The sequence below is a fragment of the Tachypleus tridentatus genome, chromosome 2, assembly GCF_004210375.1.
Source record: "Tachypleus tridentatus isolate NWPU-2018 chromosome 2, ASM421037v1, whole genome shotgun sequence".
In the NCBI taxonomy this organism is placed as follows: domain Eukaryota; kingdom Metazoa; phylum Arthropoda; class Merostomata; order Xiphosura; family Limulidae; genus Tachypleus; species Tachypleus tridentatus.
The window spans coordinates 38,822,338-38,843,334 of NC_134826.1; the positions used below are offsets into that span (position 1 = coordinate 38,822,338).

Consider the following 20,997-nt stretch of genomic DNA (forward strand, 5'->3'; position numbering starts at 1 on the left):
TTACGCGTATGATGTATGATGCATTTCACATGTGTGAGGCGAAAATTACGGATCATTCAATCTTAAAATTTGAAACACATGCTTTTAACAATTTTTGCAATTAAAGGAAAATAATAATGTCGATTTTATTTATTTATTTTAGAACAAAATGTTTTGGAAAATCTTTATGACTATTAAAATTATTAAATCATTACTTATTTCAACTATATTTTAGCCAGATGACGCTTGCGTACATCTAGGGTCTTGAGCAAATTAAATCAATCAATCAGAAGTTTGGTTCTTGCAGGTTAGTTGGAAGTGTGAAAAGTTGATGTTATGGATAAACTACATTTTAAATTAAGATTTTCATTGGTTGGGCATTCTTCGGATGTTCGTGCAGTTGCTGCAAGCTATTACCCAGAGGGTTCAGTTGTTACAGGATCTAGAGATCGTACTACAAGACTTTGGACACCGAATGAGTAAGTAAAACGGTATAGTTGGAACTATGAAAGTGTTACGGTTAACGTATTAGTAATGGAAATGGATAAAATTAAACATGGAACGACAGAACTTCTTAGGAACATAATAAAAGTGTAAAAGAAAACTTAGAGGAAGAAGTAGTTACACAGAAATGTCAAGTTCAAAACTATGTTTTATTTAACTTATTAATCGTAAAGGGAGTAATTTAAAACAACTCGATGTCCTTTCTGAGGGAAGAAGCCCAAAACTAAACAGTGTTCTTAATGTGATTACACGATGAAATAATAAACTCTTACGACTTGTATTCAATGTTTCAGTTGGTATAACCTGAAATCGTATTTGGCTTACCATTATTATTATTAACAACACAACACTTGAATTTGAATGCATTAAGAAACTGCTTATCCAGAACGTCTAGATCTTTTTTGTTTCATAACATTGGTAAAGTTATTCTCTTGATTTTAAAGGTTGCAGCTTAATTTAATGGATGTAATAGCCTAGATTGCTCAAAAAATCCTTTGTTGTCCTTTAATTGTATAATTTAAAATTTATTGGCAAATGTCTGCTGTTTGAAAACTTACAAAATATAGTAGCATGTGGTTCACATATCCAACATGTAATTTCTTCCATGGAAAATATTAGATTGATGTTAAGAATTGGGTGGCTTGTATCCATACCCAGCCATTGTTATCTTCCTTTCAGATGTGCTCCTCCTATTTTCATACTTGTCTGTTTTACTTTTTTCCAGTCTGGTTGAAGAGTATCTTCAAAATTTTGTGTAACTCTACATTGTTGATCTCATGAAATTTTGTGTTAAGGGTAAATTAAATATTAGATACAATATACAGTGATAATGAAAAAAATTGTAGGTATGATTTTTGGAGATTCTAGAGGCTATGCAGATGCAAAAGAAACATAGACATAAATATTTTTGTTCTTCACCTGAACATCACCTTTCATAAGGCTTGTTGCCACCTCAACTTTACTGACTTCAGTATTTCACTAGTATATCTTTTGTTCTAAAGCTTTAGTAACACATCTAATTTTTTTTTTTGTACAGCAAACTTGTACTGTTAAATAAAAGTTTGTGACATTTCTTGAAGAAACACTCTGTAACTTTGGAATTATAGTCAGTGTTACTTCCCCATTACATTCAGTTAAGACAGTAATGGATCCCACTGCTTTACAAGTTGTAAGTGGAGAATCAAGTGATACAAGCTTATGTATTTATTTGTTTTTACAAAATAGTCCTTTTTTCATATCTTGTATCTTTCTAGTAGCCTTTTTGTAATCCTTTATCAGAAAGTCATTATCTTTTCTGAGAAAAGACCAAAATTGTACTTAATAATGACAATTTCCAACATTGTTACGTACCTTGGTCTGACTACTTTCAAGTGTACAAATGTTTGCTCAAGACTAGCTTCGAACTACCACAATTTGATAGGTATATGATGTTGTTCAGCTGCATTTAAGCATGCAAATTGGCATGCAATAACTCCATCAACAGGAGTGCAAAAATTCCTCCTATTGCAGCTGATTTCCTCTATGCATTTGACCCCAATCTTTGCTCTTTGACTTGGGAAGACAATGTTAAGGTCTCGTGCTTGATTTCAGACAGTTTTTTTCTTTTGTGTAATTCAAAAATATTCAGTTGCTGATTTTTGCATTTCAAAATATTTATAATCCAATATAAAGTTGAATTTCTTTGTGAATTCTATTTCTCATGCAGTTACAGCAATTGGTCAATATATTTATGAATTCACAGTTTGCTATTACAACTGCATTAGTTATTGATGATACTGGAGTTCAAAGGCTACAAGTGTGGTATTATTAGCAGAGGGAGTGTTTGCTGTAGTTCTCTTTGGGGATGACTTCTTTCATGTGGTATGAGGGATCTTTCAATCTACAAGCAATTCTGACATTACTTAAGGGCTTCAATCAGGATTATTTGGACTTAGCTTCTCCCATTCATTTGCAGTGCAGGTATGTTCTCAGTCTGTTTAAGCAACTAAATCTCAGTAACATTTTTAGTCTCAACAGTACAGGTATGTTGAGTTTTGATCTATCCTCTTCCTTATTAACTGTAGCACCTAGTTTGTTTTTTATTTCTCCTCTTCATCTGATATTGAGGTCTATGCTGAATTGTTTGCAAACCCTTCTCATCAAGGGTATCATTGGAAAGGTTTCTCCCATGCTTTCAGGATTCTTTTCCTGAATTTATGATCTCTTCTATCTGAATTGCTTCCTAAACATGTCTTGGTTCATCATGGAATACTGACTGCCTCTCAGATGAGTCTTTTTATTTTCCAGGGCTTTAGATGACTAGTTTCAGTTTCAACCTATCCAACATTTATCTTCACATTCCTATTGCTTGAGTTTCATGACATTTTTGGGAGAACTCCATTATCTACCCCACTCAATATCTTGTTCATCTGAGGGTGTTTTTCAACATATCTTTCAGTTGAGTATAGATTTCTCTTTGTCTGTGATCCATGGAGAGTTCAGTTCAGAGGGCACTATCAGTCTTTTCTCTCCCTGTGTTAGTCTCTTTTTGGGACCTGGAAATCACTGGAGGCACCTATTCCTCTGAGCCATATCCATATGCATTCCTTGTGGTGGCTGCTACAAGTTAATTTGCAATTTATCAGGGACTTTCTAGATTTGCCCCTTGATGTGAATTACTGTATGTGGTGAGGGGACCTCCCAGAGAAGGTTCTGTTCTTACTGTTTACCTCCTTTGGGATCTAAACATCCACCTGCGCATTTGCTGTGCATGGTAATCTGTGAAGGGGAAGAGAGAATCCTGGTGGTTGAGGGGTCCAACTCCAACACACCACTTTGGCTTTGAATTCCTGTAAACGGGGCAGTATTGGGGTGGCCCTCCCAGGATCAATCGGCTAGTCCATTTGGGCCAGGGTCAACTGAGCACCAGCATAGAACATCCACAATGGGTGTTGTGGACATTGTGTGTAACACTAGTGTTTGGGTATGGTGCTCACGAAACCCTGGCATTGCTGCAGTACCCTTAAGGCACTGTAGTGTGTCCCCTTGTAGAGCTCCATGGTGGGTGGGGTCAGTGGGCACCGAAAAGTTTTCTATTTATTATGGATACTCCTAAAACAAAAAATAACACAACTTGAAACCATTGAGAAAAACCGGACTGCTGGAAAATGACCACACATTAATGAATCTGTACAGCCTAACTTACCACCTGAATCTGTCCTGTCATTCCTAATTTTGCATTCCTTAAGTGACAAACCTCTAGGGCAGATGTCCCCATTTTTTATTCAGAAGGGCTTGCTGGCTCCCCTAAATCGGTAAAAAAGCTATGTTTGGATGACATCTTAGTGGAAACATCTTCATCATAGCATTCAAAACTCCTCTTGACATTAAAGGCCTTGGAGGACATACCTATTGAAGTTACTCCTCATTCCACTTTGTATAATTCCAGAGGAGTTATAGTTGAAAGAGATTTAAGGATTGTCCCCAAATCGGAGAACCTCACAGGTCTCGCCAGCCAAGGTGTCACAGCAGTATGCCGAATCTTCACTTGAAAAGATAGAATTCTGGAACCAACAAATGTTCTAATACTAACATTTACTGGACCATGTCCTCCCACCACAATAAAAGCAGGTTATCTGAATTGTAAGGTGCGACCTTATATTCCAGTTTCTGTATGATGTTTCCATTGTCAACAATTTGGCCATTCAAAACTATCTTGCCGTGGTTCCTTGACCTGTGCCCGTTGTGGTGGTAAAGACCATAATGCCACCAAATGCCAACTCAAACCACATTGTATAAACTGTAATGGTAAGCATCTTTCTTATTTTACCTCTTGCCCTAAATGGGTAGAAGAAAAAGAAACACATTTCAAGACAGTTAACAATCTAACTTGCACAGAGGCTCAAATTATTATTACTTATTCTGACCAGAACTTATGCTGCTGTAACTCATTCTACTACTACAGTAGGAGTTCAAACAGACCTTACCCAATCCCCTACACAATCTTCACCAGCAAATCTTAATGAAACACATCCCAAAATCAACACAGTTCATGAATCAGTGTCTCCTTCCATCTCTGTCCTGACCACACCTTCCAGTCATTGCCAAATTTCACCTTCTTCAAGTCAAGATGTTTTCATGGGGTCTCTCTCTCTTGATACCCCAAAAATTAAACAACTTGTCCACACCCTCAATCATTAGTACATGTACTGATAAATTCAGACCCGACCATTCGAATCAGAGCAGGATCTATAGAGAATAAAGAAATGAAGAATAAATCCAATAAAGAAAAAAACACGGTAGTAAGCAGAAGGACTCTCTATCATCTTCTCCTCTGAAATAATTGCACATGGCCACACTAATTCAATGGAACTGTCAAGGTTTACAATCAAATGTGACTGACATTAAAGATCTGATTGACTTTTATCATCCCATGTGTCTTTCTTTGCAGGAAACATTTCTACAGCCTACAGATACAGTTACTATCTGCCACTATTCATTATACCAGAACAACAGGTTATGTATAGGACGGGGACATGGGGGAGTTGCATTACTGGTTGATCAGCATGTGCCCACCGGGTTCTGTCGTTGATCACACCTTTGGAGGTTGTAGCCATCCTGTGTCTCCTTGGGTCGTACCATCAATATTTGCTTTCTATACCTAACACCTGAAATGCATTATAATCAATCAGACCTCGATACTCTCATTGAGCAACTGCCTACCACTTTTTAATCTTGGGAGATATCAATGGGTATAATCCCCTCTGGGATGGCTCCCGTATTGATATGAGAGGATGCACCATAGAGCATATGCTCCTGAACCACATCCTTGCTCTATTCAATACTGGCTTTTACACATTTTCATGCACCTAGTCAGTCATTTACAGCTATAGATCTTTCTGTGTTCCTCTTTGCTACTCACTCACTTTTCCTGGGAGGTTAACATTAATCTGCTAGGTAGTGATAATTTTCCCATGATCTTATGAGAGAGTGGCCGTGATCAGGACCACCCGACCCATATACCTCGGTGGAAGTTGGTCCAGGCCAACTGGCCTTCTTTCACTACTCTCTCGGAACTTGATCCTGCCATCTTATGTAAATCATTCATAGATGATTGTATAGCAGCAGTAACCAACAGTATTATACAAGCTGCTACTCGATGCATCCTCGACATGTTCCCTATGGCATCTCCACCCTTGGTGGAATTCTGCTTGTTCTATAACATGGAAAACTCAGAAGTATGCTTGGGATAAATTTCGAAGATACCCCACGCCCTCAAACCTCATTGCATTTCAGCAAGCCTGTGAACATGCTTGGCAAGTTAGATGTCAAAGCCAGAAGGAATCTTGGATTAAATACACCTTCAGCATTTCTTCAACCACCAGCACAAAAGTTATATGGGATAAGATCCGGAGGGTGAGTGGAAGATATACTTCTGCTCCCCTTTCTATCTTAATATCTGATGGCCTTGAAGTTGAAGATGCACAGATCATTACCAGTACTCTTGGGGACTTCTCTTATGTATCTAGCTATTCAAACTTCTCCCCTTCCTTTTTAGCTATTATAACACAGGTGGAGCATCTGTCTCTTTTCTTTTCAACTGAGCATTCCTATGACTACTTTTGCACTCTTACACTAATGGAATTCAAACTTGCTATTCATCGGTTTGGCAATACATCAGTCGGACCTGATGATATACATTATTAGATGTTACACCACCTCTCCCAGAACTCTCTTACTATTCTCCTAGTTGTCTTTAATCAGATATGGCAGGAAAATGTCTATCCAGATGCTTGGTGACAAGCTATCGTTCTCCCGTTTCTGAAACCCTGGAAGGATCCAATGATTCCTTCAAATTACCATCCCATTGCTTGGACAAGTTGTCTCAGTAAGATCTTAGAGAGGATGATCAGTGCCTACCTTGTTTGGTTTCTTGACTCTAACAACCTACTCAGTGTGGGTTTTGAAGACAACACTCTACGATAGACCACTTAATTTGTCTTGAAACATCAATCAGAGAAGCCTTTTTATGGTGACAACATCTTGTTACTGTCTTTTTTTTTTTATTTAGAGAAAGCTTACGATACATCATGGAGATATGGCATCTTACGAGACCTTCATTCTATGGATTGCGTGGAAACTTACCCCTTTTCATCCAGCAATTCTTAATGAAGTGCTAATTTTAAGACCGTGTGGGCTCAACACTTTCTCATTTTTTCCCACAGGAACTTGGAGTCCCTCAGGGCTGTATTCTGAGTATCACACTTTTCATTATAAAGATTAATACCATCAGTGAACAGCTACCCCCCACAATTGCAAACAGTCTTTTCATTGATGACTTTCACATCTCATCATTCATCAAACATGAGGTTTATTGAATGGCAGCTTCAAACTGCAATCAATCAGATACTGAAGTGGACCATGGCAAATGGTTTTAAACTTTCTCTCCCTAAAACATTTTGTATACATTTCTGCCACAAACGGGGAATCCACCCAGATCCAAACTCCGTTTTGATGATGTTGTACTTCCTGTCATCCCTGAGGCAAAGTTCTTAGGGCTTATATTTGATTGTAAATTAAATTTTATATTGCACATCAAACAACTTCGTATCAAATGTCTAAAAGTATTGAAATTCTCCGTGCCCTCTCTTTTACTTCTTGGGGAGCAAATTGATACTCCATGCTCAAAATTTATCGTGCCCTCGTTCAATCCAAACTCGACTATGGATCTGTGGTTTATGGTTCTTCCAAAACCACAGCACTAAAAATGTTGGATCCTGTCCATCACCAGGGCTTCGGCTTTGCATTGGAGCTTTTCGTACTTCTCCCGTGCAAAGCCTGTATATGGAATCTTATGAATCTCCCTCTATATATTCATTGTTTGCAACTGTCTCTAACGTATGCTTCCAAACTTTGGTCCTTACCTCAGCATTCTACCTGGAGTTGTTTTCCAACCACAATGGACCATACTTTTTAATAGCAGAAAATCTACCATTGTTCCTTTTAATCTCTAAACCCAGGCACAATTAGAAGATTTGGATTTATCCTTGAATAACATTGCAGTTTCTTCAAATCAGCCTATTCCACCATGGCAAATTACTGTCCCCAATTGTAACCTATCTTTAAGTCATCTGAGGAAAGCAGATACACCCGATTGGAAATATTGCTCTTCCTTTGCTGAACATCTTTCATGTGATCCATCCATTTCTATATACTGAGATGGTTCCAAATTAGGTGACTCAGTGGGCTCAGCCATGGTTTGTGACACTTTGATTGTGGCACACAGACTCCCCCCTACAGTTTCTGTTTCCACTGCCAAATTGTATACCATTTCTCTTGCCTGAAAACATATTGAAATAATGCAATATACAAATTGTACAATATATATGGACTCACTAAGCTGTCTATTGGCTCTGGAATCATTCCATGTTAGTCACCACCCTCTTCTCATCAATATCGTAAACAAACTGGCCCATTTTTCTGTCTCATCTGTCTCTGTCCAATTTTTTTGGATATTGATATTTGTGGGAATGAGCTAGCCGACTGAGCAGCAAAGTCTGTCTGTTCTAAATCTATCATCCCAGTACCAATTCCATACATGGATTATGATCCAGTTTTCAAATCCAGACTGTACACCAGATGGCAGGCAACCTGGAATGAGCAACACAATAACAAGCTTTTTCAAATCAAACCTCCTCTTGGACTTTGCCCTTCTTGCTTCTGTTAGGATCAAAGAGAGGAGGTTGTTTTGGCAAGGTTATGCATTGGACACAGTTTTTTAACCCATCACTTCTTTTTATCTGGAACTGCTGCACCAATGTGTGGTCTATGTGGCACTCAGATCACAATTATCCACATTTTATTATCATGTCGTTGTTCTAGGTTGTAATCATTTTAAAGATATTTGTAAGGCAGGTTTACCCTTTACTTTGGCCCATGTTATCGGTGATACTGCCCATCTTACTCATGTTTTTACATTTTTAAGAGCCATTGGTCTTTTACACTTAATTTAAATATACACATTTGAATGTTTTAACACAATTTCTTTTACACATTTCAATTTTTATTTTGACTTGAACCCAGGGCTGGAAAGGCCAACTTCGGGTGACCAACTGCAATTTCAATTTTGTTGCTTCAGTCTTCCTGGCTAGTCTTAATTTTACACATTTTAGTTTTTATTTTTCTTTTGAACTGAACCCAGGACTGGAAAGGCCAACTTCAGATGACTGTCAGCAAGGGTGCACTTCTTGCTTCAGTTTTCCTGGCAATTCCTAATTTTATGTATTTTACTTTTTACCTAAATTGCTCTATACCTATACCGTACCACATCTTGTGTGGCACAGATAGCCTTGTAGCTTTGTGCCAATAAACATTGAATACTTACCTACCTACCTACCTCTAGATTTGTAGATATCCCTTCTTGCTTCCTTTCAATCTGACTTTCTTAGTTGGTTAAACAAGGGCAACATGACAGTAGGCTACCAATTCCTTCTTGCCCATATGGCCACATCTTTAAAGATATCTCATTTTCAGGATGGGGTGCAGCATGCTGCATTGCATGGGAAATTTTAGGCCATTGGTCTCAGGAAGAGTTAAGTTTTCTATATTGACCTTTTGCTCTCTTTGTTTTCCTTTTGGGATGATGTTTTGTTTTATTCATCTCTGCAGGGCAAGACAATTATGATTTGTCAACTAAACAGTTATTCCTTAGATTATCAGTCATGGGGTTACTTGTTGCTAGTACTGATGTTTCTGCACTCTCAAAAATCCTTTTTGTGGGCTTACAGCCATTAAATTCATTTGCTGGCTTGTCACTTACCAGTGCCCTGAATCACATCCCAAGAAGATTCTATTCACAGAGTGGTTTTCCAACCTCCAGGTGTTTTAGTGGCTATGCTTTCAGTAGGATACTTTCTAACTAGATGCATTTGCCTTGACTTTCAATTGTCTAGCTTTCTTTTGCTTGTTCTTCAGATCCACATCCTTTGGCTTTGGTCATGGATGTGTTCAGCCAAGATTGGAAGAACTTTCCTGTATGCAAACCCTAGCATCAGTCTTATATTCTGAGTAATTTCTCTCATCCAATCCCATCCATGTTAGGTCTTTCTTGTGTCTCCTTTATAGTTGGCTCAACTGTGGTTTCTGTCCCTTCACCAGAAACAACCTCTATTACCACCTATCTTTCTCTTGGCTCCTCCTTCAGCAACCTCATTCAGGGGTGCTTCATCCTTCCATTGCCAGATTCTTTATCATGTGCAGCATTTGATTGGCTCCTTTGTAAGAGGTTTGGGACTATTCACAGATGTAGCATCCCTGTTGTCTTATACTGTCCCTTCCTCATCCCTGTCTGTATATCAACATAAGTAGAGAATATCCCATTGTTAGTCTGTTTGGCATGGATTCTCCCACTCCTATTCTCAGATATGTTTTCACTTGGTTATTTGATAAGTGTTTGTTCTTTTCAACAATTGCAGGCTAGAGTGTGGCTCTTTCATTTTTCCTTTTTTTTACTTTCTGTTTTTGCCATGTGTGTTTTCTTCTGTTATTTTCCTTCCTTCTGTATCCTGTATTCACTCCCATTTTGATATCTCCTGTGTCCAATCTGTGCTTTACATTGTTCATTGTCATGTACATTGCCATTTTGTGGCTCTCACTCCTGTTTTTTTATCTGTTGGAATTCATCCATTTCTCTTGTTACTGTTTGGGTTTGTCAGGTATTCCATATTGTATGTTTCTCTTTTTTTCTCCTGAATTTTGCCAATTGTTTTATATATCATTCCATCTGATTTGTCACCTCCCAATGTCTTTTGTTGTTCATTTCTATCATTCTTTAGAGTAGATTATCTAGGCTATCATGTGGACCACTCATTGCACATTGTTCCACTGCTTTCCTATCTGGTGAATTCTGTTCAACTGGATATTGCTTTCCCCCTGTATCCATTCTATACATGTTGGATGGGTAAGTTACTTTTAATTAATAATTTTTTCAAGAGTTTACTTAATATGTTATGAATTTCCCCTCAATGTGAGTGGTGCCTGTTCAGGTATAATGATAACTAAAATCCACATCATGAGATATAAGGTCTATCATGATCACTGTTGAGATGGGGTGTTCTACGAGACCACTTGCAGGTTCTTCCTTAATTATTTTTGTATCATAAGTACACTGATGGACTGGCATGAGTAAAGTATAGAAATTTTCAGTCTATCCATAGCATTCCTTATATTGTCAGAATTTGGAATGATCTGCTTTTTCACAGTAGAGTTTCATGGTCAGCCATTGTACTTTCTCTAATGTTGTGTTTCTCTGGACTCTCCAGTACATTTCTTTCCCACTTCTTCCAGTGGAGTACAGGACTCCTTACCACTTTGCATCTTTTAGCTGCTGGGATGATAGATCATGGAGGGATCTTCTTGAGTGTGCATAATTCCACTTAGTCAAGAGTTGGGCAGTAGCATTCTATTGGTGTAGTAGGTGTTACTGTCCTCTTGCCATGGATCTGAGGTTTTATTATAGATGCTTCTGGTCTGAACTGGAGTTTTCTTTTTATTTTGCATTCCTCCTACTACTGCAACATTAAAACATCCCATGCGAGTTGGCTGACAACTTCCTCTCACACTGGACTGGATGTTACATACTTGATGTCAGTTGGACTGGAATTGAGTTTTAATGATGACTTTCTACTTTCCTGATGTTGTCTGGATGTGCATTTTTGGGATTTATTGTTCAAGGTTGTGTTGTATTTACACACATTAGTTTAAGTTTTTGAAACAGAAGCTCCTCTCCTTTTGTGCTTTCTAAACCTGTGAATGGTTGAGGACCCTCCTTCTGCCAGGGTCTGGTTGAGCTTCTTCCAGTGCCATTGGTCTGGAGTGGAATTGACATCCTGATCATAGTCTGACACATCCCAACCACTCTACACACATTATTCTTCATTGTGAATTTGGAATGGATAACTTCTTACTCCTTTTGACAGCAACACAATATCAGTTGCTGCACATAGGTGAAGAGTGTATTTGTTTTGTTTGTTGCTATCCATCATTGGTATTGTTTCTTACAGGTGACACACTTTATGGGTGCACTTTAGATACTTTTGAAGGGTGCTTATTGAGGTAATTGTACACTGCCAGTTCCTCCACTTGCTCACTGTCGGTTTTTAGCTGTAACTGTGAAAGGTAGTAAGAAATTGTATTGAAAGTTAATATTTTCCGAAACTAAAAATATATTTCTTATAGATGGGTACTTTCATCTATACTTTCCACCCGTTTTCCCTACTTCTGGCATTGCTGTGAAGGGAAGAATGAGTTCAACAACACAAAGGGAGTCAGCTGTGATAGGAGGGCGTGTTTTTAATAAAATGAAAAAAAGATTTATCTATGAATGTGTAGAGTATATGTTTTGAATATTCTTTGTGCAAAGTGATTTTCCCCTTTTCTAATTTCAAAAATCTCAGATTTCATCTAGGCAATCTCTAAAACCTTCCAAATACATTTCAATTGCCTTTGAAATTTTTAGGAAAACTGTTTTGTCTGTTAATTTCTCTACCCCAACTCTACACAAGGTTGGTAAATTTGACTGAGTGCTGAAGTAAGTATCAGTAAAATATTGACAGCGAGCCAGTTTTAAGCTAACCATTGAGAGTTAAAAGCTTAAAATTAGCTCTTTATGTTGGTTTTAAGCATGAGATTTAAATTCTAAACTATTTCTTATTAATTCTATTTAGGCTTTAGATAATTGGTGTGACTACTGTCAGGAGGAAATTGAAGCTTTTTCTTTTAAACTCTTGAGTGTAATGTGAAATATGTTTTCTAATTGACTTCTACATGTAGAAGTTTGCTTGGACATTATAAACTTACTTTGTATGGAAAAGAATTGAAATAGAAGAAATGCAGCTACAAAATCTCCAGGCATGCACAGAATAGTGTAATGGTTTTATTTAAATGCACTACTACATTCCTGGCTGAAAAACAAAAAAATTATTAACCTATAAAAACACTTAGAACAGTGTATGCTAAAATGGGTAATTGGAACACAGTCACATGTTGAGAGGATCTCTGGAAATGAGTCATAAAAGATGTAATTTATAATATCTGCTGCATCACTTATGTGTGCAGGAAGGGATGCTATTATCTTGGCCATTTTTATTGTAGTATATTCATGATGTGTGTAAAAAATCATGGTATATTCTTTGTGAACATGACAGCATACACCTCTTGCATGAACCTGATATGACAGTGCTACATGAAATGTGTAGTGCATTGTAATTGATTGGTGTTTTGTCACTGTCCACCCTTATCCTGACACTGAGGGAGTTCTTTCTGGTCATCCGTGATGATGATAAAACCCACTTGTAGAGAAAAATATATGTAAAAATGGCTGGTATGGCTCTACATAGAGCTTTCTCTACCCATACCAGCTGTTTTTACATATGTATTCTTTCTGGTCAGTTAAGGTGAATCCATTGGTGGCTCTAACTGTAATGATGAATGTAACTGATTCATGGTTTCTTAATATCTTGTTAACTCTGCATTGTTTCTTTGATTTGGCTGGTCTCTGTTTCTTTTGGACTTTCTAGACATTATATATGTCCTATAGTTAACAAAGCTTTGGTAACATATGACACAGCAGCAGTAGTAATAGGTGTAGACCAAATTGCACTCTATACTTGAACTCTTGAACCAAAACAAAAAGAAGTATAACATTTAATAATTTGTTTTCCATATACAGTGGAACCCCTCTAAGTGGTCACCCCTTGAAAGCAGTCATTCAATCACAGTCCCTTTTTTTTGTTTACATAATCCCTAATTATATACAGTGAAACCCTTCTAATCAGGCCAGTTTGTCTCAGTCTAGAAGGTGGCTGCATTAGAGGGGTTTCACTGTATTTTATTCTGTCATCTGTATTCTTTTCTACCTTAATTTTTTTCTACTTTATTCATGATGTCATAAAAACATGTAGGTTCAAGAAAGTCTTGATTCAAAGTTATAAAAACCCTATAACCTGAGCACTTTTGAAAGGTGGACCTTTTGAAAGTACTCTGGTTGTAGGTTTTTTATCACTTTCTTTACTTTATGTGTTATTGTACATCTTCAATGTTATTGTCATAACCTTTCTGTATTTCTTTGTTCTTCAGAATTTCTTTATATTTGTTGTTGTAATCCCTCTGTTTGTCCTTAACAGCTTCATTGAATTTTTCTTTGTCAGGTTTATTTTTGAATTTAACTCTTTTTAATTGCAGGTCTCTTTTTAATTGCAGGTCTCTTTTTAACTCTTAAATTCATGCTCATTTTGATTATCTTTCAATATTCTATGAATTTATTTTTTTGTATTTTATATTTTGTTTTTCCACTCTCTTCTTCCTGGATATCTTTTAATTTCTTATATAGTTTTTGTCTTGTAACTTTTTTTCATTTGCCCTGACAAGTTTTAATAATTTCATCATTTCAAGTAACACTTAGCTCCATTCTGTACTCACAGACATCATTTTCAAAAGTTGAAAATTAGTTAAAGCTCTTTTATTTTTACCAAAATAATATCTAACTTTTGATGCCAGTGTACTTTGTTTGTTGGTTAATTTTGTAAATTCATGTCATGTAAATAATTTATGTAATCATAATAAAGTTTCTCCTTTATTTTTGCAAACCTTAACACTGTATATTTCTATAAATTTTTTTATGTAAAGCAAATCATCTTACTCCTATGAAGTGACAGTTGACTTGTTTATTCTCTATATTGAAATCACTGTCTATTTTCATAGTTATCTTGTATTTATAGTTCATTTTCAAAAGTACTGGAACACTTAAGTCATATCCTTAAAAAAAATTAAGTTTGTTTTGTTAAACCTTTTAATCTGAATGTTGTTGATAAAACACACAGCTTCCTGTAGCTAATATTTTAAATTACAACATTAAAATATATCTTGTAATACTACATGTACCATATTAAATCATAAAGTTAAAGTGTTTTTCATTTAATGTCTAAAATATCTGAAGGTATTGTGAATTACCTAATAAAGGTACCTTGCGAATAATTTATTTTCTCCATTTTCCTGTAGACATTCTATCCAGTTCACACAACCTAATCATTTGGAATTGCACCTAAATTTCCATCCAACTTGTTTCTAGAATTAATATTTTTAAAGTAATTCATTTGCAATCTGAAAAATAAGCATATCTATTATTTATTAAATAAGGCTATCTGAAAGTGTAAAATCACAAAACTACCTGTTTTTAAAAGGATCAGAGTCATTGATAGAAACAGGGGTTTGAGACTGTAACTTTGAAAATATCTGTTAATCTTGATGAAACATTCTATTCTCCACAAGGTAGAACAAGATAATTAACTCTGCTTATTACTGGGTTATATTTTAGCTTTGGTCAAAGCATGCAACTTGATTGGAAGTTAAAAGCTATCCATCTATATGTATGTATAAAAAAAAAAAATCTATTTTGGAAATAGAATATCTTACCAAAAGTAATTGGAGACATCTCTGATTGCCGGAAAATAGGTGTTATGATGAAATATGCAAATAATTTTGCTTGTGAAGGTGATTAGGAATGTAGTTATTTTGAATTTGTATGCTGAATAATGAGTACATGGAAAGAGCTAACAGTTTCAGAGGGAATCATAGTTGGATGCCGTTTGGGGAGAATATCTGTACATGCTATTGTACAACAATTAAATATTCCCAAGTCAACAATTGACAAAGTGCTGAAGAAATGGAAGTTCACAGGTGATAATGAGCCTATAAAACAAACAGGTAGGTATAAAATAATAACTTATAGGAGTTGATGTACCTTGAGAAGGCTGGTTACCTTATCTTGCTATCAGTCTCTATAAGTGTTTCCATGACATGTCAAGAGCTGCATGCCATGAAATTTCGTGGAAGAGCTGTAGCCCACAAGCCATTGTTGAGAAAACAAATGCACGCTGTTAATTGGTGTGGGGCAATGTACATTGAATCTGGACTGTGGATCAATGGAAATTGGTCTGAGGAGCCACAAGTCATGCAACACCCATTTCCACTCTGATGGATGTTTGGGTGTGGAGGATACTCAGAGAATGGTTATTTCTTAAGTGTGTTTCCCCAACATTGAAATTTGAAGGTAGTGGTATTATGATCTCAGGGTGTTTCTCATGATACGGACTGGGTCCACTGACTACAATGCATAGATCTATAAATACTGAGTCATACAATGATATTCACAACAATTATGTGTGCTGTACATTGTGGCAATTTTATGGTACTAGTGCTTACACCTTCCAACATGTAATGCTCCATGTTATAAAACAAGGAGTTTGAATATGTGGTTTGAAGAGAATAACATCATAATGTTGCAGTGGCTAGGACAGAGTCCAACCTTGTTTTGATAGGACACCTGTGGGATGAACTGAAATGCAGAATTAGAGCAAAGCCAAGATGGTCCTCTTCAGCCATGGAGCTTACTAATGCTTTAAAGGAGGAGTGGATCACAATATCACCACCTTTCTACCAGAAATTAGTGGATGGTCTTCCATGATGTTTTGAAGCAGTCATTAAAGTAAAAGGCAGGCAAACATGCTATGAAGTTGTTGGAATACATGTTTTATTCATATATACCTGTGTCCCATGAATTTTGATTGGATAGTGTATGTGAATAAAAAGCGTGTAAGCTAGTACTGTAATGAAACATTTCAAAAGGAGACATTCTCAGTTTTTTTATCTAAACTGTATCATAATGTAATGTTTATTACACTGTTTTTCTCTTCAAACTTTGCTTTTGTGACCTGGGTAATGAAATTACCAAATTTACCCATTTTCCAGAACATTATAGGTAGATTTAGTGCTGAGTAGCTGATAGAGAATTTTCTCAAACTTAGAGAATTTTCTAGAAATATTGTAGAACTTGCAAAATTTTCAAGAACTCTCCATAATAATAAATATACACATACATACATACATACATACATACATACATACATACATACATACAGGTGCTCACCACTACAGTTTAGTTCCAGCTGCCTAAGTGAACACACAGACCTATCTGATTTAATCAGAGATGGCATCAGCAGGTAGCAAACATTCTCCAGATGCATTCTGTTATGTATGTGGCCAATTTATCAACATGATCAAAAAAGTACTCTGTGATGTATGAATCCTACAAGGCATATTTTGGCATGTCTGTCTGGGATCAAGACAAACCCTGGGCACATCATTTTACCTGCGAGCACTGCAAAAAAAAAAACTCTAAAGGTAAGATGGACAATTTTTGCTTGTTTGAATAGTAAGATTTTATACAAAATTTAGACCTTTTTAAAATTTAAAAATTATATTACTTTTTTATACAGTAGTATTTTTTCTATACTACTGGAAATTCAAAAAAAATATCATATATTAAACATTTTGCATGAACCTCTTACACATTGGTTGTGGATGAAATAAATTTATTCTTCATAATAACAATTTTATTTTGCTCTTTTGCAGGATAGTACAGAAGGGAAAAGAGAGCCATGAAGTTTGCTATTCCAAGAATTTAGTATGAACCCACTGACCACTCAAACAATTGCTACTTCTGCATGGTAGATCCTTCCAAACTTTTAATGCTGCTACCAAGGAGCGTGTAGCAAAAACATGATAGGAGACTATTTTTGGGGGCTGATACATGAAAGTGATTTACATTACAGTTGCCAATTTTGAAAAACTACTTGCTTCTAAACATTTTTGTATAACTTTAGTATAAATACATGTAAATCTTGATTCATGTGTTGTTTTATTCAGACCTTACGTAAATGAAAATGTGCAATTTTGCCTATTTTTACACAGAAAATAGATTAATTTCCAAATTTCATTTTTCAGGTCACAAAAGCAAAGTTTGAAGGGAATAATGGCCATTTTCTGTACTTTTACAACATAAGTAGTTAAGAAATACATAGTGTGCTACATAGTGTTATTAGTATAGATACTTTGGTTTGTTTCTATTTAATATAGTTGTATTTTATTTTTTGCCATTGCAGAAATGATCCAGGGTTCACTGAGGCACACTGCATGTCTGGACCAACTAACTTTGTATCCTGCATCTGCACTCTTCCACCCAGTGATCAACATCCTTTTGGGTTCATCCTTGTTGGAAGCAATGACTGTTCTATTTATTGTTTTAGTTTGGACTCTCCAGAACCTATTTACAAATTACTAGGACACAGTGGCACAGGTTAGAATGTAATCATTCTTTAACTTTCATTTTTTTAAAAGTGAGCACTGGCAATAGAAAATTTATATCGACAAATTAAGAGTTCTGTCTTTTGTCTACTGAACCTTCCCTTTTCTGTTCTTTCTCTTCCTTCTTCCCACTCTGGCATAGTTCATTGTTTTTTCCGATGATTTAGGGCAACAAATATCAGTTTTTGTGGCTGCCTGATGGGTTTGGGTCTGGTGAAAGCTCATCAGGTGTTTTTGTTCATCAGTGATAATCTTGTACTTAGTACTTGGATAAGCTTTTTTTTCAGCCAGGTGAAGTCCTTTGATCATATTTCCCAGTCCTTCATTGTTTAAGCATTCTTAGTCACCATTTCAAGTCAGGCATATCCTTCTCATCTTCACTTTATTTTCTGGTGTGGGCTGTTTGGTACACTGTTTGCTTCCTTCCTTTCTCCTCCAGAGCTTTTATCACTTGGGGGAACTCCTCTCCTACCCCTTGGTTGAGCTTCTCTGAGATCTCTTTAATGGGTGGGTTCTCCATGGCTGATAGAATCTTGCTTGGAATCATTTTGATTCTCCCAATACTCTTCTTTACTACTGTATTGATAACTTCTTTCGGTGTCAGGTCCAAGTTCATACGTCTTTGGAAATCATGCTCCCTACTTTGCAATTAGATTCTATTTGTGGGTGGTCCTATCAGGGCTGGGGTGCATGTGTTGACCACAGTCTGGCTTTAGCCTGTTAGTCTGAGGTTGTATGCTGTCTTCATATCACCATCCTACAGCTTGTTGCTGGCCTTGGAATCATCCTTGTTTCATATCCCTGAGGTCTATTGGTCATGTTTAAATCTGACCACTTAACAATTGTGGCTCATATTTTGATCCCTATGTTTTACCATTTGGATCTTTTGAGCCCACGATGGACAGGTCAGTTTCTTGCCATGTTACATACAGGGTGCCTTCAGACTTCTGATGGATAGTTTTTCTAACCTGTAGTAGTTTCCATGACAGAGTGGTACATTCTTTCTTTAATTTTACTGCCTTGGTATTTGATGGTTTGTCCTACAATTTGGTACATTTACCTCTTTCTATTTCCAGTTAATTTGGTTTCCTGTTCCTCAACATCAAATTTGGGGTGTGGCTGCCTTCACTGGAATTTGATCAATTGTATTATCTTTCATTTATTCTCCTCTTTTTTTACTTTGTATATTCAGCTCCCTCCTTCTTAACACATTGTTCTTGATCCATTGAACTGTTCGTTTCTGGGCTGCTCATCCATGGTCTTCTTTTGCTCCATTTTCTGTTAATCATCCCTACCTTTCCCCTTCTTTAATTGATGTCATCAATTCTACATCCTTACTTTTCTGTTCTTTATCTTCATGCTTGACTACTGTCTGGTCATTGGTGGCAAAGTCTGGTTCTCATTTTAAGTGTCATTTCCTCCCCCTCATTCCATTTATTCTTCATTACCATAACATTTTCCCTTCCCTTCATTTCTTTTATTCTCTTTCTGGATGCATTGGGCTGTAGCTGCATTCCTGTGGTCTTGGAATGGATGTTCATGTTGTACTCCATTCTGTTACTTTACCTCTGTTTTCTCCTCTTTCTTTGTGTTCCTTATTTCCCCTTTCTCTTCAAGGGTATTCCATGCCCTCATGAGCTGCAGATGCCATCAATCTCATATATTTGCTATATTGTTCTTTGCATACTGTATCACAATCCATATCCTCTCCTGTCTCCAGTTTCTTCCTTGCCTTCAACTACTCATGAATTTCTCTACTTTTTGCCTAATTTCCTTTTTTACTCCTTTACCCTCATCATGATCTGTATGGAGTTTTATGTCTAGTACATGCTACTGGTTGTTATATTGTCTGCACAGTTTCCTTCAGTAGTTTCCATTCCTGGCTATTTATTCCCAGGCAACCCTCTTTCTCCGTTTACCCCTCTGAGTTGGATTTATTGTTTCATTCACTGGTTTATTCCTCATGATACCTTCCCATCTTTATTTTTTATTTTCCTACATTTCCCATCCACCTCTTCATATTTTCCCTTGCTTTTCTCTGGGTTGTCCTTGAAGGAGATTCTGCATTTGGGCATGTTGTCCACCATACTGACATATCTCCCATTATCTCCACCACATCACAGTTTCTGTATTCTTGGGGTGTCACTTACTGTTTGTGGCTATACTTCACATTTTGATGTGGTATGAAAACTGTATGAGTAGTTCTTGATTATTTCTTTTCTTACATGGGCTTTTGCTTTGCATTCATCTTGTGGATAATGCTCTGTGGTGAGTGGTGCCTGACCAGGTATTCTTTAGCTATTAAATCTGTGTTGTACACCATGTTGACCATGTGCTCTTATCCACTGTTCTGCTTGGTCATTGTAAAGATAGGCTGTTCCACAAGATTGCTTGTAGATAACTGTGATATTTGCTTCACAAGTTTGTCCATCCTGGACCATACCACCCATGGACAACATGGATGAAGTGGACAGGGATACATGTGCATCCCTGTCATGCCATGAGTGATGAACTTGGTATGGCTTGCCTTTCAAAATAGGGTTTCTTGGTCACCAATTGCACTTTCTCTTGTGACGACAGTCCTCCAGACTCCTCAATGCATTATTTCTTTTTTTAAAGTGGAGTATGAAAGTCCATGCCACTTTCTAGTTCCAAGCTGCTGGGGTGGTGGACCATGGAGACTTCCTCCTGGGTTGGTTGCATATAGATGACTAGAACCATTCAGTTGAGAGTACAGCAGTGAGGTTCTGCTGATGTAAAACAAAACAAAAAAAGATGTCGCCTCCACTGGTGTTGCATGTACAGACTGGATGTCCTCATCATACTCTCACAGGATGTTGATTTCTCATAGAGAAGCTTTGTATTAGAGTGAACCAATCCACTTAAGTCCTTGCAATAGTAGAAATATCCCAGAATTAATGTGGATCTTAATCTCTAATCTCTTGTTCAGAGGTGAAGCTGGCATGGTCCTCATTCTACCCTTGTGTGATATCAGTTCCCTGTATAGGAGGGATTGGATGCTGTGCACCTGCCATGTATGGTCTGTTGAACCTAAGCCATATTACACTTCCTGTTTTTTGCCCTTTTGTTTCCCATATACACAAGGGCAAAGAGTATACCTCGTTTACAGGAGGTTTGATGCCCCCCATTTTTCTCTTACGATACAGGTATCTTTTGGATGTTTTTGGGGGTAACTCTGGTTTTTCCTTACATCAGTCCCTCCTGTATTTCAGTGTGTTCTAGATAATTTTGTGAGCAAGAGTCTGTCTCGTGTTGAAAATTATAGTTTTCCTGCACTGAAAATGTATTTGTGATAGGTGCTTATCTTTACAGTTA

General features: G+C 36.8%; 1 protein-coding gene across 1 annotated transcript in view; it reads left to right on the plus strand.

The window, feature by feature from the left end:
* The first annotated feature begins 212 nt into the window (after nt 1-212).
* Plap (phospholipase A2 activator protein) overlaps nt 213-20,997 on the plus strand; it is a 50,759-nt gene continuing 29,974 nt past the window's right edge. The window contains exons 1-2 of the mRNA XM_076484753.1: nt 213-458; nt 17,460-17,653. Coding sequence (XP_076340868.1) covers nt 316-458; nt 17,460-17,653 — 337 coding nt within the window. The 5' untranslated portion in view covers nt 213-315. The remainder of the gene's footprint in view (nt 459-17,459; nt 17,654-20,997) is intronic.